The sequence below is a fragment of the Haemorhous mexicanus genome, chromosome 3, assembly GCF_027477595.1.
Source record: "Haemorhous mexicanus isolate bHaeMex1 chromosome 3, bHaeMex1.pri, whole genome shotgun sequence".
Lineage (NCBI taxonomy): Eukaryota > Metazoa > Chordata > Aves > Passeriformes > Fringillidae > Haemorhous > Haemorhous mexicanus.
Genome location: NC_082343.1, coordinates 996523 through 1012153, shown reverse-complemented (window position 1 = coordinate 1012153; position 15631 = coordinate 996523). Strand labels below are relative to the sequence as shown.

Here is a 15631-nt window from a genome sequence, read left to right as displayed (position 1 = left end):
CAGACTTTGTGCCGAGTGGTGATAACTCTTCACACTTGGCTACATTCCACACTTCAGCTGCTTTCCTGACAGCATAGCCAGTTTTGAAGAGAAGTTTAGTTGAGACAAGAGTTTTTTCTGAACTCATATTCTGGAAGGAATGTGACTTCAGGTGCTTTTCTCTGTGTGTGAGGAGCTCAGGGAAGATGCTTATGTACAGGAAGTGTGGCTGCCCATGGCTTGCTGGCCATGTGGCCAGCATCTGCTGCTGTCTGATTTCTTACATCAAAAGGGCCAGAAATTCCAGTGCAGCCTGTGTGCTGGGCCATGGGTACAGAGATGAGGCCAGTATTTCTCATTACTGCTCTCCAGTGAGCAATCCCATGGTCACACGCTCTCTTGAACTCGTAGGTCAGCCAAGAGAATATTTTTCTTCACCTCAGGCCCTAATCAGAGCTTAGCAATGTACTCAGCACCCACTGGAGATCCAGCAGGTGAGTGGCAGGAGCACAGCAGGAAGGATTCCTTCAGCTGGAGATGCTGGAGGCACGGGGTGCACAGTGCTAAAACATCATGAGAGGGTGAAGTGCCTAGCAGGGAACAACAGCACAAATGAATGCAGAGGGAACAATAAACTCAGTCCCCACCCTGGCAAATCTGTGTCAAAGAGCATCCTGTAATGAAAGATGTGCTGATCTGTGCCCTGTAGGGGACAGACCTTACCTGCCCTGCTTGGGTTGCAGTGTCCTCCTCAGGCTGATGCTTAACCCTGCACAGTTGTTCTCAGGTACTGTGTTGGATTGTTCTCCTGTCATGTTTTCTCATTTTTATTTTAGTTCAAATAAAGTTCCAGTCGCTCTGACCTGGGTTCTGTGTTGTCCCTCTGTGGTGTGAGGGGAGGAGGGAGCAGCTGCTGGTGGTGGCCTGTGCTGGGAGTGCAGAGCTGGAGTAGAGCAGGATATCCATGGGGGTATCTGCTCCCATGGCTTCAGAGACCAAAAGCAGCCTTTACTCTGTGCCCCCAAGGCTGAGAGTGGGAGTGGCAGGGGGAAGGTGTCAGGGAGCAGGCAGACACAGCTCCCTGAGCTCTTCCTATCCCACAGGCCTTGGTGAGTAGCACCAGGTAGGGAAGCAGGGAAATCTTTCCCAGTGTGTGCTTGGGGTGGGCTGGCAGAGGAGCTGCACTCTGCTGGTCTGCCTCCTCCTGAGTGCTGCATGCACAGAGGCAGCTCCTCTGCTGCAGGGAGGGCAGGGGATCTCTGTTGCTGTCCTGTCAGCCCAGCTGGGCAGGGGCAGGAGGCTGCAGCATCCCTGCTCTGTGCATGCCTTGAGCCCTGAGTGCAGCACAGCCACCTCTGCTGGCAGCACACGTTGCAGCAGCTCAGACATCCCCAGCAGCCTGTGCTTGCACTCTCCTTGCCCTTTTGGATGCCTCCCAGATCCCATCTCTGTCATAATTCCTCCTGATCCAGCACTCCCTGTGGTTACTGCTGTACCTGTCATTTCCCATGCAGTATTTACCTGCCTTCTTATCGCTGCCACCACCTTCAGTCACGAGAAATAAACACACAGAGTGTTTAGCTGGTGTGACTGGGAGCTCCAGGATTTACATCACCTGAAATCCACCCGTTATTTAGGGTGACAAATGCTTTTCTAGGAAAGATTTCATTTTGAAGCCTGGGGTCTTGCAGTGCTGGCCGTTTGTGGCGGGAGGGAGCAGCTCTGCCAGTGCCATGACATGTGTGTGCTCTGTGGCTTTCCAGGTTATCCTGCCTGACCTTGCCGTGCTGAGAATAGCAGTGTATGATGACAACAACAAGCTGATTGGCCAGAGGATCCTGCCTCTGGATGGGCTGCAGGCAGGTTACCGACACATTTCCCTGCGCAACGAGGGCAACAAGCCCCTTTCTCTCCCCACGGTCTTCTGCAACATTGTGCTCAAAACCTACGTGCCTGATGGCTTTGGAGGTGAGCTCAGCCTCTGGCTCGCTGTGCTCTGGCTCTTGGGTGTTGGTGTGCAAGTCCTGAAGGGCTCTGGGGTGCTGTGCCAGCCAGGAGCACACGTGCAGTGCTGGAGGATGGGGAGATATTCCCTGTTCCTGACTTTCTGTAACTCCTTGGAACCCCTGGGTATTGAGGGGAGAAAGCTGCTTTTTGACCAAGTGCCTGTCTCTGCTGATGATAAAAGCATTAGTGTACTAAACTGAGAAAATAGTGTAGAAAATAAGCTACTACTTCTTAGCTCAATTTGGTTTTCTCTGTTGAAAATTTAGAGTCTTTTATTTTATTACATATTGTCTGACATAAATATCTGTAAGGTCAGGATGTACTTTATCTGTATTGATTGGCCTAGAAGTATAAAAAAACACATGCAGAAACAGTTTCTTCCAAACAAAACCAGTTCTATATTCTTGGGAAAACTGGCATGTTTTTGTAAAAGGTCAGTGAAATAATTCAGCATCCAGAACCTCTCTGCATGTTTCTCTCCCAATTTTACCTGTCTTTAGTGTGGTTTAATGGGTTTGGGTTCTCAGGAAAGTTATTTTCGTGTGAGCCATTTCCATGATCAGGTTGGCAGAGCTGTGGTCACTTATTCTGAGCAGTGGCACATTGCCAGGTGTGTGTGGGAGCAAAGAGCTGAGGATAATCATTGCACCACTACAACCTGTGTAATGCTGAGTTCCCCTGACAGAAAGGGCTTCTGCACCCCAGATGAAATTTGCTTGTGCACTGGACAATACAAAAACCATTTAAAACTGTAAAATAGGAATGGCACAAAATGCTGGAGCTCTGACTCTGCAGCAATTACCTCAGGGGTTGCTGATGAAAGATATTGATCAAACCAATGTTTTTCTCTTCACAAAACCTATTTCAAAGCTGCTGCCATGCAAAGAATGGCTGCACTTCTCTGAGTGACTTCCACAGTAGAAACTGGAGGAAGGGAAGGTTGACCTAACCTGTCTTCAAGTCTGGTGCTTATCCAGCCTTTAAAAATTAACAGGCTGAGCCTTCAGTAGCAACATTTCATGGGAAAGAAGTGTTACAGGAGCATTTGTGGGGGTCACACGTGGAATCCTGGATTCTGGCAACTCAGCTGGAGGTTTGCCACGGGCCCTGGAGCCCACCCTGGCATTGTGCAGCACGTGTCATCCCCAGTGTTTAACTGCAGGGGCTTTGTCTCCAGAGGAGTGTGAGCTTCTGCCCAAAGCTGAGCTTCTCAAGGGTAATTGACCCATCAGTCTGAGAGACATGTGGAAGTGTGCCCTTTAATTCTTACCTGAACTGAAGCTCTTGGCAGCAAATGACTCAGTTGAAGTATTTTCTCAGCTAAGGACTTGCTTCTGATTTGGGATTGATGTTCTGTGCCACCAGACTTTTCCTAAGAATGGAATTTAAACTTAGCACTGAGTTCCATGTGGCTTCAGCTGCTGAGTGTGCTGGACCCACAAGGAAAAAATTGTTTAATTCATTTTTTAAACTGCATTCTGCACCTGCAGAAGTGCAAGACTGGTTTTCCAAAGAGAACTTAACACCAGTTTAGAGTTTGCAAGTGGTGTGCCACCGTGTCAGCAGTGCTGTGGGTGGTTTATTTGCTAGAGGTGGGAAAGCACTGCTCCCCTCAGTGCCAGGGTTGCTGCAGTAAAGTGCTGCTGGAAGGGAGGGCTGGGGTTGTAGGTGCTGTCAGCATGGCAGAAGCAGCCTCCATATGAGCAGGAGCTAAATGAGCTCTGCTCTGGCTCTGCTCTCCCTCCCCAGACAGGCTGCCTGTGTTTTCCTCCTTGATGCAGAGCAGCAGCATGGGGAACACCTGGCAGTAACTTCTGACACCCAGGTGGAATCATCAGTATTCTGCTGGCATGTGGATTTTAATCACTTCTCTTCTGCAGTGAGCTTCTCATTGTTTTATGAGCCATCATTAGGATCTCCACGGCTGTTCTAGCAAACCTGTAGGCAGGTAGAGCTCAAGTCAGTAGCTGCCTACTTTCTTTTTTCTTTCTTTTTTGTCTTTTTAACCTGTATGAGTAAGATTTAAAATGTGCCCTGAATAATAACTAGAGAAGGTGATGCATTGTAGGCTTTCAAAGATGTGCTTTCCTTTTTTATTTTATAGCTTTGCAGTTTCTTGTGGTTTATTTGCATCAGCCCCCAATAAAACCACAATAATGGCACAAACTGATGCAAATGAAGCAGCAGGCTCCAAATTTCTGTTCTGGAGCTCTGCAGTGAGTAAGCCTGGCTGTCAGGTTGGTGGTGGGTGCATTCTTGCAGTGGCTCTGAGAGCTGTGGATTTGATTGCAGCTCTCCCCCAGGATGCTGCTGCCCAGCCCAGCCCAGCTCACCTCCCTGGGAGAGGGGGCAGGAGCAGAGGACAGGGTGGGTCAGCTCCCCCAGCAGGGCTGAGCCTGCTGGGGCCCTGGCACAGCCACAGAGGGGCTGCTCTCCCAGACACCTTGGGCAGCCTCACCCAGCAGCTCCTTCAGCTCCCAGGTGAAACTGAGACGTTTCCAGCATGTGCTGCCAGGGGAGCCCTGGGTCTGCCCTGACAAGGACAAAAGGACATCCTCAATGGGTGAGGGAGGGGACAAACACCCAGGGCTCAGCCACCAGCCATTGCCATGGCTAAAAATAAATCCTGCATGGCTTTGGTCTGTGTGCAGTAAGTTTCAGGAGACATCAGTGGGTCCCAGCAGGTGCTGGAGATGACCTGTTCGTGTGGACAAACAGATCTCAAGGGCAGTGCTGAGTGTTTAATACAACTTCTGTGGGAGTGGGAGGCCTGTCTGAGCTGTGGCTTCAGAGGAGCATTCCACAGAACAGCTCGGGTTGGGAGGGAGGTGATCCTGCCCAGCCCCTACTTTGAACAACAAGTTCCTTGCCAAACCTCTCGATGGGTTGGATATTTTCACTTTTTTTTTGTCTCTCAGAGTTAAGCACAGGAAGAGATAATTTGAAATGCAGGTAGAAAATTCCCAGGACTTTGTCAGGCTGTGAAGCCGTGCTTGCACATTTATCACTGCCCTGGAAAGCAGAGTCAGTGATCTGTGTGGTAGCCAGGGCTGTGGTACCACTGCTGGTGCTGTGTCACAGGCAAGTTTCAGATGCTGGTCATGCCTAGAAAAGCCATTCCACAGCCTGTCATGTCCCAGGCATGGAATATCACAAAGGCTGCTGAGAATAGATTTACCTGATTGCTTTAATCCACCTGAAGCTGCTCTTTAGCTAGGAAATCCAGTGGCATTTTCTGCAATTCCCTGCAGTCCCGAGTCAGTCAGCACCCCTCAGCCCAGGGACAGAGTTAGTGCTCTGTGGCTCAGGAGATCCCATCCTGGTCCCAAATTCTACACTCAGTAACTGGGAGGAAGTTAGAGCAGTCTAACAGAGTCACTGGGTTTTTCTAAAAAAGGTTCCTGGATTAAACCCACACCTTGGTGCATTAAGAGCTGTTCCATGTTCCAGGTGCTGTGGAATAAGCACTTCCAGCCCTGCCAAATTCCCTACAGAAAGCTGGACTCCTGTTGCAAGCCATGTCTCATAATAACAGGGATAGAACCAAGCTTTTGTAAAATACTCATTTCCAGATGCCTCCACAGCTCACAATTATTTTTTTTTCCTTACAGATATCGTGGATGCTTTATCAGATCCAAAGAAATTTTTGTCTATCACAGAAAAAAGAGCAGACCAAATGAGAGCTATGGGCATTGAAACTGTGAGTAGAATCGATGACAAACACAGCCCACTTCTGTCCATGCTGTGTTCTTTATTTAATAAAGTGAACTGGTCCTTCTCCAGTCAATGCACCTTATCACTTCTCATTTTCAAATAGAAGCTTCTTTGTCTGCCTTATGTCAGTTACTGAGATACTCACTGGCTTTCCATGGATCACAGTAATGCCTCCTTTAGGAGGAGAGATTTTAATAAATGGGGACCAAGTTGTATTTTAGTAAGTAGCTACTTGGAATAGGTTACAAATGCTTTTCTGTGGTGTTGTTTGAAAATATGTTGCAATTTCACTGTGTTTACAGTAAGCCACTCAGAAATGTTGCCAGCTCGTTACAGCCCAGGCAAAAGAACAATCAGTGTGTCCTGATGTTTCTTTCAGAGTGACATAGCTGATGTACCAAATGACACCTCCAAGAACGACAGGAAAGGGAAGGCCAACAATCCCAAAGCCAGTGTGACTCCTCAGAGCAGCTCCGAGCTCCGGCCCAGCACCACCGCGGCCTTCGGCTCTGGCACCGACACCAAGAAAGGTACCCAGGCCCTGCCTGTGCCCTGGGGGCTCCCAGGGCCTCTCAGCAGCACTCAGCAGGGAGCTGTCATTCTGGGGACACACTCTTCCTTGGCACCTGGCCTTTGGGAGCTGCCTGGGGCTGGCTGCAGAGGGATGCAGCGTGCTGCTGAGCTGCCTGTGTCAAGGCAATGCAGCTTTACTCACAGTGCCCTCCTGGTGTAGCTGCACGCCCTGGGCTACAGCTAGGGGTCTGATTTCATGTGTGCATTGTACACATCACCTGCACAGCTCTGGGAGTAGTTTACTAGTAGGGATTCCTGGAGGAGTGCCAACAGGAGTGACTGTTGTCTGGCATAGTCCACAGAAACTCTGCTGCTTTTTTTCTCTCCTCACAAATCCCTTGGCAGGGTTGCAGAGTTAAGTAATTAAAGGTATTTAGAATTCACTGGATTCTGTAGAGATTTCCCAACAATTAGGAATGTTTTCACAGTGTGGTTTTACTCTGAATAGTGATTATGGAAATGGCATGTTTATTGGGAAAAAAAAATTTAGATGGGCTGATTTATAAGTGGATAAATATTTTTTCCTAACTCTTCACCATTCACTCTGCAAAGTCATTTTATACAGTCAAATGGGACTTTTTGTTTCTCCCATATCATCACAGATAATGAAGATGAAGCGAGAAAGCAAATTTGTACAGCTGAATGAAGGACAATAGATCTTTCTGTGAGTGGGCCACAAGAATTAGGATGTGGTTCTCTCCCTCATCCAGCTTGGCCCAGAGGTAGTGCCAGGAGGGAGGAGGAGCACAGAGGGCTCTTGGTCTCAAACTGAAGCACACATGGCTGGGTACACTCTGGGGAAGGGATCTTCTGAGAAGCCAAGTGCCATTTCTCTGGCAGTGAATCAAAGCCTCGGGTTGTCTCTGGCACCTGAGCTCTTTGAGCAGCTCTTCCCTGGTGTGACCCCCAGGGCACTTCATGCAGAGAGGTGTTTCCACTTTTCACGTGCCATGACCAAGGTGCACAAGAGTTGGTGTGCATTAATCAAGCATGAAACCTGCTGGGGTGACAGCAGATTCCTGCTGGCCATGGAGCCAGACCTGGACAGCTGAGGGAATGTTCTGTCCAGTGGGTCTATGCAGTAAATGCTTTCAAATAACATCCTGAGGCAGCCTGCTTGGAAACCCAGCAGCCTGGTGCAGGCCTGAGGTCTCAGTGCCTGACACTCTCCTGACTGCAGTTTTCATCCCTGTCCTTGCATGTTAAAATAGAGCTGCTCATTTCTGTACCCCATGTAATGTTCCTGAGCGTGTGTTTCTTATCTCTGTGATTCACTAGGATCTGAGTAATTCTACCACTGTTAAAGTACACAGCTCATCTTGCTGTTAGACATGACTTGAGCAGCAAATGGGGAAGGCTTTGAAATGCACAAGAATGGGGTTTTGGTGCTGTCAGATTTTCAGTGAGAGTCAGATCACTTGTGGGTTTGGGAGCTTCAGCCTCTATCTGTGCCTACATCTGCTCCTGTCTCATTTGCTAGACTAATGTTGATGCCATTTACTTGAGCAGTCTTATGCTCCCAAAAAAAAGAAAATTTCATATTCCCTAAGGAGATTGCCTGCCTCTCCTCCCCCCTTGTGTTTTTTTTTTCCCTTTTACAGTGTCTGAGCATTTTCCAGTTAAATTCACCTTAAAAGCCAGAAAGTCCTTTCCAAGGCAAGGGAAATCTTACAGTCCATAGACATTATTAAGAGCAGTGAACTAAATATGTCTGCAGTATATTTATACACAGGCCAACATTTCTGTGTGAAACCTCAGGAAAACCTGAAAATTACAACTCTCATGGCATTGTATTGACATTTTTATTAACACTTACATGTAGGATGTGCTTAGGAGGTTTTGAAAAGCACTTAATATGTCACAAAGCATTTATTAAAGCATAAATATTAAATAAGATCAGGTTTTGTTTGCATTGCAGTTAAAGTGACCAAAACATTTTTATTAATTTCATTTTTATTCTACATAGTACTGTTAGTCTTGTGTGATTGAAATTTCATTAGAATTTTCCCTGTTTTTGGTTTTCTGTTTCTCCTTCATTTTTCACCTCTCCTTTAGTCTTGGAGCACACTTCTGCTCCTTTTCCCTTAGCCTGCTATTAAGCAAAATGCAGATTTTATTTCTGTTACCACGCAGGCTGCAAGCTGGTTTTCCCTCCTGTTTTAAGCTGGGGAGAAGCACACCTAGCCCCAGTTTTGTAGTCGTGTAGAGCCCTACCCAAGAAACCTCCCCACTGCAAGAGGTGGTGCCAGAGCAAGCTCCAGCTAGGAACCAAGATTCCTGAAGTGTTTTAATATTCATTAATGGTTTGCTGGGTTTGCAAAAATGACCTTTTTTCAATTCTTAGACTGCTGTGTTTTGACACTTCAGTCCAGAACTCTAAGAGATTAAAATACATTCATTGATTCCATTTTTTTTCCACAAGGCAGTTGATTGAAGGGTGCATGGGAAAAGGAAATTTCTGTGTTTTAGCTAGATCTTGATGAATAATTTTCTCATTAACCTGTAATTATTTTTTTCATGTGGTGAAAACCATTAATTAATTAATTGTTAAGTGAAATGTAGGTTGCTGTGGTAAAACTCAAATTTAGAATATGAGATAAACTAGTATGTATGAAGTTTTAGATAAACTGTATCAATACCTTCCCAGGTATAGACCTCATTCCTCAAGTGAAGATAGAAGATTTAAAGCAAATGAAGGTAAGCATTGACACAAGCTTGGTTGGTTAAAGTAGCCAGGATTTGACCTGGTTAAATTCAGTATGGCCCCAGAAGAATTGACCCAGCTTCTCTTTTTTCAGGCTTATATAAAGCATTTAAAGAAACAGCAGAAAGAGCTGAATGCCTTAAAGAAGAAGCATGCCAAGGTATGATCAGGAAGAGTTCTCTGAGCCTCACTTTAAACAGTTGCTCCCTAGCACAGGCAGTTCCTAATTCAGTTCTGGGGAAGCCTAGGGATGGCAGTAGGACTCCCAGACAGGCAGGTGTGTTTGAAATGGACCCCAGAGCTGGGCTGGCTCTCATGTCACCACAGCCCCCCAGAGATCTGCTGCAGGAAGTCAGCACAAGGGGGTTGCTCATGATGCTTAAGGAGAGAAAAGTCTGATGCTTTTCCATCTAAAACTGGCTTTGGAAGATGCAGTGTGGCCAACAAAAATTAAGTAATGCCAGGCTTCCCAGCACACACCAACCTGTTGCTGCTGTTCTTTGGTCTTATCTTCCAGTAGCTTCCCTCTGTTCAGCATTCCAGCCTTTTGGGCTCCAGCAGCTGCCATAACATTCTCCCAAAATCCTCTGCTGGGATTGCTGAAGAGCAGAGGAGTGCTCTTGGGAGCAAAGAACATGAGCCAAACCTCAGTCCAGGAGGGAGCTATCAGCCACTGGTGCTGTGGTATTCCTTGTGTTTGACTTTTGAAAAATGCTGGCAAATTCACGTAGTTGTCACCATTTTAAAAAAATCTCCTTGTTAGGAATGGCTTCTCTTGAACCTCAGCTCTGGTAACCTGAGCTTTAGGTAGTTTTAAAAGAGTATGTCCAGGTACTTCTGCACACTGTGCAGAACTGCCATTTCTTAAACAATGCATCCAGAAATACACCTGCATTTGGCTGCTTTTGAGGTCGAGTTTTCCCTGCCTGCCTTCCCTGAAGTAACTTTAATCTCCCTGTATGAATGAGTGTCCATATCTTATATTCAGCTGCAGAGCAGCTGATGTGTCTGAATGGTGACCTTTAGTTTATACCTCTCCTTTATCAAGGTGTATGGTGAGTACTGTTTAGGAGAATGACCTGGGGTGGCATCACAGGCAGCTGGGCAAGGACAAGGACATTTCTCAGTCGGCCAACTTCACTTTTAGCAGCCTGCTTTTATGGGCTCCTACTTCATTTCCATATTTTTCAGAGCTGTCAGGTAGTTTCTATGCTCTTTGGGCTAGGCAAAAGAGGAAGGATGGTGAGGGATTACCTTGATTTATTCTCTCCCAGCACAGCAGCTCAACAGAGGATTGTGCTGTACAGTTCTAGCAGTCTCAGACACTGCAGGGATTGTCACAGGTGCCCCTTGAGGAGTTTAATATGGTTCTAGACAGTAACCACAATTGCATAATTGATCTAAACCCCCAAATTCATCTGCTGCACATTCATATTGTCACTGAAAATATGTACTGTTTGAATTAAAGCCTAGTAAAAATTAGCATGAAAAAAATCTCCATTTCACAATGCAGAAGTAGGAGTACCAAAGATGAGGGGAGTGTAGACAAATAAAGTTCTGCAACATGGATTTTTGAGCTGGAAATGTTAGTTCCTTCTTTTTATTTCCTCATCCTTGTATTCTGTAGTGAGCATCCTCCAGACCTCAGTTTTCAGCTGTGCACAGTATTTATGTTGCTTTAGGGAGATACTGGACAGGAGTAACAGTCTGCAAAATGGGAATTTATTATGGGAATTTATCCCTTCAATGGCCTGCACTGGGATTTCTGCACACACACACTCCCAGTTCCCAGAGGAGCAGGATGTGACTCTGTGCCCTCCCTGTGGACAGCCTTGCTGTGCTTTGAGTCTGCCCATACCAGTTAGGTGGCCTCTCAGAACCCTGGCAGGACTGTGCCCTCAGGTTGTAAGGACGTGTCATTTGTGAGTATATTCATGTGAAAGGTCTGCAGCTTCACTGGGCTTGAGGAAATCACCAGAACCTACCTGGGGGCACTTCTACCTGCAAACCTGTTCTGAATCAACCTAGAACACGTTAGCACCTGGAGCTTTGCATCTGAAAACAAAAAAAACAAAAGATGCTGTAAAAGCCCACTCATGTTTCTTAGGGTTTGGGCAGAAGTCTCATGCTTTGCAGAGTTTGTTCTTAGTCTGTTATGGCAAGAATTGGGCAGCTCTGCTCCCTGAGAGGGGAGTGGGTGTTTCCAGAGATGCTCTCAGTCACTTCCCCTGTGGCTGGCTGATGTTGCCAAGCCTGAGTCACTCTTTTCACTGTCCCCATTTCTCCCTGCCTGGTTGGTCACTGCAAACACCCCCTGGTGAGGCTGGCTTGGTTTAATATTGGCAGAATGAGTGTGTTTCCCTTTAAATCCTCTGTGGAACAGCAAATTCAGTGCCCCACTCTGAATACAGCACTGGAAGCTGGGTGTGTTCCCTGGGGAGGGGCTTGGCAGATGTTGGAGTGCTGGGGCACAGCCCAGAACTAGATCTTTGAAAGCATTGCAGCATTGGTATTAGTGTTTTGGTAAAAGTGAGTGTACAAGTATTAAATTAGCACTTTTAGAGGCAGCAACAGTGGTAAGGAAAAGGTTTATAGAAAATAATAATAAAGAGCAGTAGAATAGCAGGTGTGGAAAAGATGCAAAAAGAGCTATAAAAAATGAAGTCCTGGATGAAGCTCTTTTAATTAATGAGGTTCTTTTTGCCATGATTGGATAAAATGCAGAGCAGTGGGGTATTAATACAATCACATGAATGAAAGAAGCATTTTTCCTCTTGCAGTGTAAATTCAATGTTTGCTGCTCTCCGTGCTGGTCACACATTTCATCATTATGAGCAAGTTCTGATAAAGGAAAATAGAAAGTTAAGTTGTATTGCACAGCTTGCTGTCACTTGCTAAAGGAGATGTCTGCCACAAGGTGGGATTTCTCAATGGTGGGAGTGCTGCTGTCACTGGGGATCGTGGGCCAGACCTTCAGAATTGTTCTTAAATGGACATTTATTCCAAAAGGGGACTTTGTTCCCCCATCATTGCTTTGTTTTAAAATGTACCATATTTTTGAGGTTCACTGCAGGTTTTAATTTTTCAGACAAAGAAGGAAAGTTTTAGTGCTTGTGGTGGAATAGCTGGAATGTTTGATAGCACAGGGCTAGACCAGATTCAGTCCCAGTGTCAGAACTGTCCATTTGTGCACTGATATTTTCTAGGCTCTAAGGAAATTGCCCATCAAACTCCAGTGACCTAATGGTAAGGCCCTGCTGTTTTCCAGGAGCACAGTGCCATGCAGAAGTTGCACTGCACACAGATTGACAAAATAGTGGCCCAGTATGATAAAGAAAAGGTGTCATATGAGAAAATGTTGGAGAAGGCAATCAAGAAGAAAGGGTAAGATTTTTTTTTAATTATTTTTCTTTAGACTTAAAATAGGTTTGATATCTTATGCTTTTGTGGCCTGGAATAAAGTGTTCAATAAAAAAGGGCATTGCAGCTGGAAGCAGCATCCTACATCAGCCTGAGAATGAGCTCTAGCAATGGGCCATAAATGCTGGGCTCACTCTGCCTTTCTCCAGTCTTCTATCAGAATTTTCAAAGTCAAAGCAAAGGATTTGCCTCTGATTTGTTTCTGTGTCTGGTGTGGTCTCATGCTCTCCCCAGGGAATGTCCCTGTTGTGTTCAGTGAGAGCAGACTAAGGTCCTCAACAGCAGAATAGTGAGCAGAAAGTTGCAGTGTTTGGATTTTAGATCCTGAGAATAATAGACTTGCTGTGCTGTGCAGTTGAAGTTTCTTTTTGACAAAAAGCTTACAGATGCTCAGCTGGGATAAATGAGTCTTACTCCTTTGGCTGGGGTGGAGTTGTTTGGAGTTGCACAAGCTGATGGCCTGGGATATTATCTGTGTGAGTCTCTGTTTGTCCCAGAAGGGTTCCTGGAAGATGCTGATGACTTTACTAGAATGGCTAATTCTAATTTGGAGCTCAGTGGCAGGACCTGCTGCTGCCTTGCTGCTCACCTGGCATTGGTTTCTCCTCTCCACCTTTCCCCATGTCACTGGAATTTCATTGAGACAGCAGGAATTACTTGAGTTCCATACCCAGCTATGCTAACAGTTGCTCCTAATTTCATATTGTTGTCATCTGGCAACAACAGCTGGCAGCAGCTCACTCACTGAACACTGAACAGAGGTGCCTGTTGGGCACTGGATCCTTCCAAGAATGCTTTTTCTGTAAATCACTTGGAATGTGCAGGGCTTTTGAGTGCACGTGTTGTAAACTGCCAAGGGAGCAGAAGCAGGACTGTCAGAAGTAAACAAGGTGAGGAGAATTCTCCCCACTAAGTTGTTGAAAGCTCACAGTTCATGCTGTACTTTTGTTGCTCAAGACAGGAGAGCTGTAAGCACACAAATACTTATAATCTATGGAGTTTCTTCCAGAAAATCACTACTTCTCCAAGCAGAGAGGGGACAGCTGCAGGATTGATTAATTTAATGTGGCTTTGATTCAATTTCATTGAATGTAACACAGCAGAAGGTTACTGATTCAGCTGCAGTTTTAGTGACAGTCAGGTTGTTTCCTACAGTGGCAGAAAAGTGAGCTCTGGGCATTGCACCATAATTATTGTGGGGGCAGAAAGGTTTCCCTGAGCTCTGGTATTTAAGAATCTCAGTGTTCTGTTGGCCTGGGAAGGAGCCAGTGCCTCTGCCTGTCCAGACAAAACAGCCAAGGAAGGTGTGCCAGGAAGTTCAAGGTGGAAATGGCTGTCTCTGTGCAGTAAATATGGGGAAGTCCTGGATAACACTGCTCTCCAGATCACCCCAAGAGGGGACAATATCAAAGCAGTCCATAGTTTGAGGTCACTTAATTGGCTACTTGCAGCATCTTTTCTTAATTTTGTAGTGCATGGACACCAAAGCCTTTCTGCTAGTTTCATGTTATGAGTTAAAAATAAAGCTGGCAATGACCACTCCAGAAGCAGCTTCAGTGCAAAGGCAGACACTGTTCCTTACCCCAATTCCATGCTTCCATGGACCCCAGAGCTCCCAGTCACCTGGTGGCTCTTCCAGTTTTACAGGACTAACTGTGTGCATCTGATAAACAGCCAAATCAGGATCAGTGCCTGACAGACTTGCTGTGAAAACACTTCTTAATGCCCCAGCAAAATATTTTAAGGGCTTCCTTCAGGGTGAGGCCTGAAAGCCCATTCTGCAAGGGCTGTGCAGAGTATTAAAGGACATGCTTCAAAGTGAATGCATTGGTTGACACTTAGAAATTTGGTTGAACTTAAATGGCCTGATGAATCCAGAGTGCTGGGTTCAGTGAGTGCAGGACATGCTCCATTTCCTTGGCTATCATTCTGGAGCATTTGCAAGGAGTAAAAGTTGTAAGAGAACTTGTGGAACATGTTTTCAAGGCATTCATATTGAAATTGTCAGATCATTTCCTGATAAAAAGGCCTTTGAGAGGTGTAAAGACAGCTTTCTCTTCTGATCTTGTTGTGCACTTTTTTGTGGTCCATTTCTGCCACATGGTGTGACAAATGCCAACTGCATATTGTTCAGCAAAGTAGGATTTTTTAATCACATGCTAATTCACTGACAGATGGACAGGATTTTGCTCCCTGTGCTATTTCTGTCATGCACTAGAATGCTCACAAATCCCAGAGGCATATGGGAAGAGGTATGGTTGTGTTCCCACTCTGAGCTGGAGTCAGGGCACATAAAGATCCTTCTGGTTGATTGGGACTGTCCAGAAACCCAAGTGTGTGAGCTTGGTAGGTGACCCTGGATTGGGCTGGCCCTGGCTGCTTGTCCCCAGCTGTGACTCCATGGTTCAGCCGTGGGCTGTGCCACCCCAGCTGGGGACAGTGCCATTCTCCATTATCCCAGCGTGGCTGGGAGCTGCCTTGGCACAGGATGGAAGCTGTGTTTCCAGAGACAGGGTCAGCTGGTGGCTTGGGTGTCTGGGACTCTGAAGATTGAACTAATGAGGCTGTTTTGGGATAAAGTATGTCTGATTCATACCTAAGAATCAATGTCTTTCACACTGATCACCAAACCAAATATTCCATGGCAGCCACACCCTGATCCCAGTGTTACCAAGGCACTTCCCTTGCAGCTGCTGGGTTTTTTCAGGTGCAGGTAACAGTGGCCAGAACCTCTCTCTAGACTTTAGACTGCTTCCAAAGTGTCAAATCAGTGTTAAATTTTGTAAATCTGCAAAATTTCCCTTGCTCTGGGTAGAAAATAAATGACTGGTGGCCCTTGGGAGAACAAGACACACTATTCTGAGTAAGGGCTTTCCTGGTACTGTTTGATGATGATGTTTTCTGCCAATTTCCATAAGTTTAGCCGTACTTTGATATGAAAATAGGATTTAAACTTGTTAAGAGTTTCATAAATCTCCTTTTCTGGAGCAAACATGGATTAATGTCCCTGCAGTCAGCAATGACCATCCTTACTAGGGCCAGCTGCAGCTGATGAAGGAACATGTCCTGTCCAGACACAGAGCTGCAGCACTTTGCAGCAGTGGGTGATCCAGCTCAGAAATGTCACAGTGCTGTCCAGTCAGACTTCTCTCAAAATGCTGTTTCATTCCAGGCCCCTCCTTTGCATTCCCCTATTCTCCCAAAGGGACACCCACACTGTCTGTAGTGCCCAGA

The 15631-nt window shown here is 46.1% G+C and overlaps 1 protein-coding gene across 5 annotated transcripts in view; it reads left to right on the top strand.

Moving 5' to 3' along the window:
• PLCB4 (phospholipase C beta 4) overlaps positions 1-15631 on the top strand; it is a 182797-nt gene that overhangs the window by 148169 nt on the left and 18997 nt on the right. For all 5 annotated transcript variants that reach the window (XM_059840461.1, XM_059840458.1, XM_059840460.1 and 2 more), the window contains 6 exons: positions 1743-1947; positions 5598-5686; positions 6080-6230; positions 8921-8970; positions 9072-9137; positions 12246-12361. In XM_059840461.1, coding sequence (XP_059696444.1) covers positions 1743-1947; positions 5598-5686; positions 6080-6230; positions 8921-8970; positions 9072-9137; positions 12246-12361 — 677 coding nt within the window. The remainder of the gene's footprint in view (positions 1-1742; positions 1948-5597; positions 5687-6079; positions 6231-8920; positions 8971-9071; positions 9138-12245; positions 12362-15631) is intronic.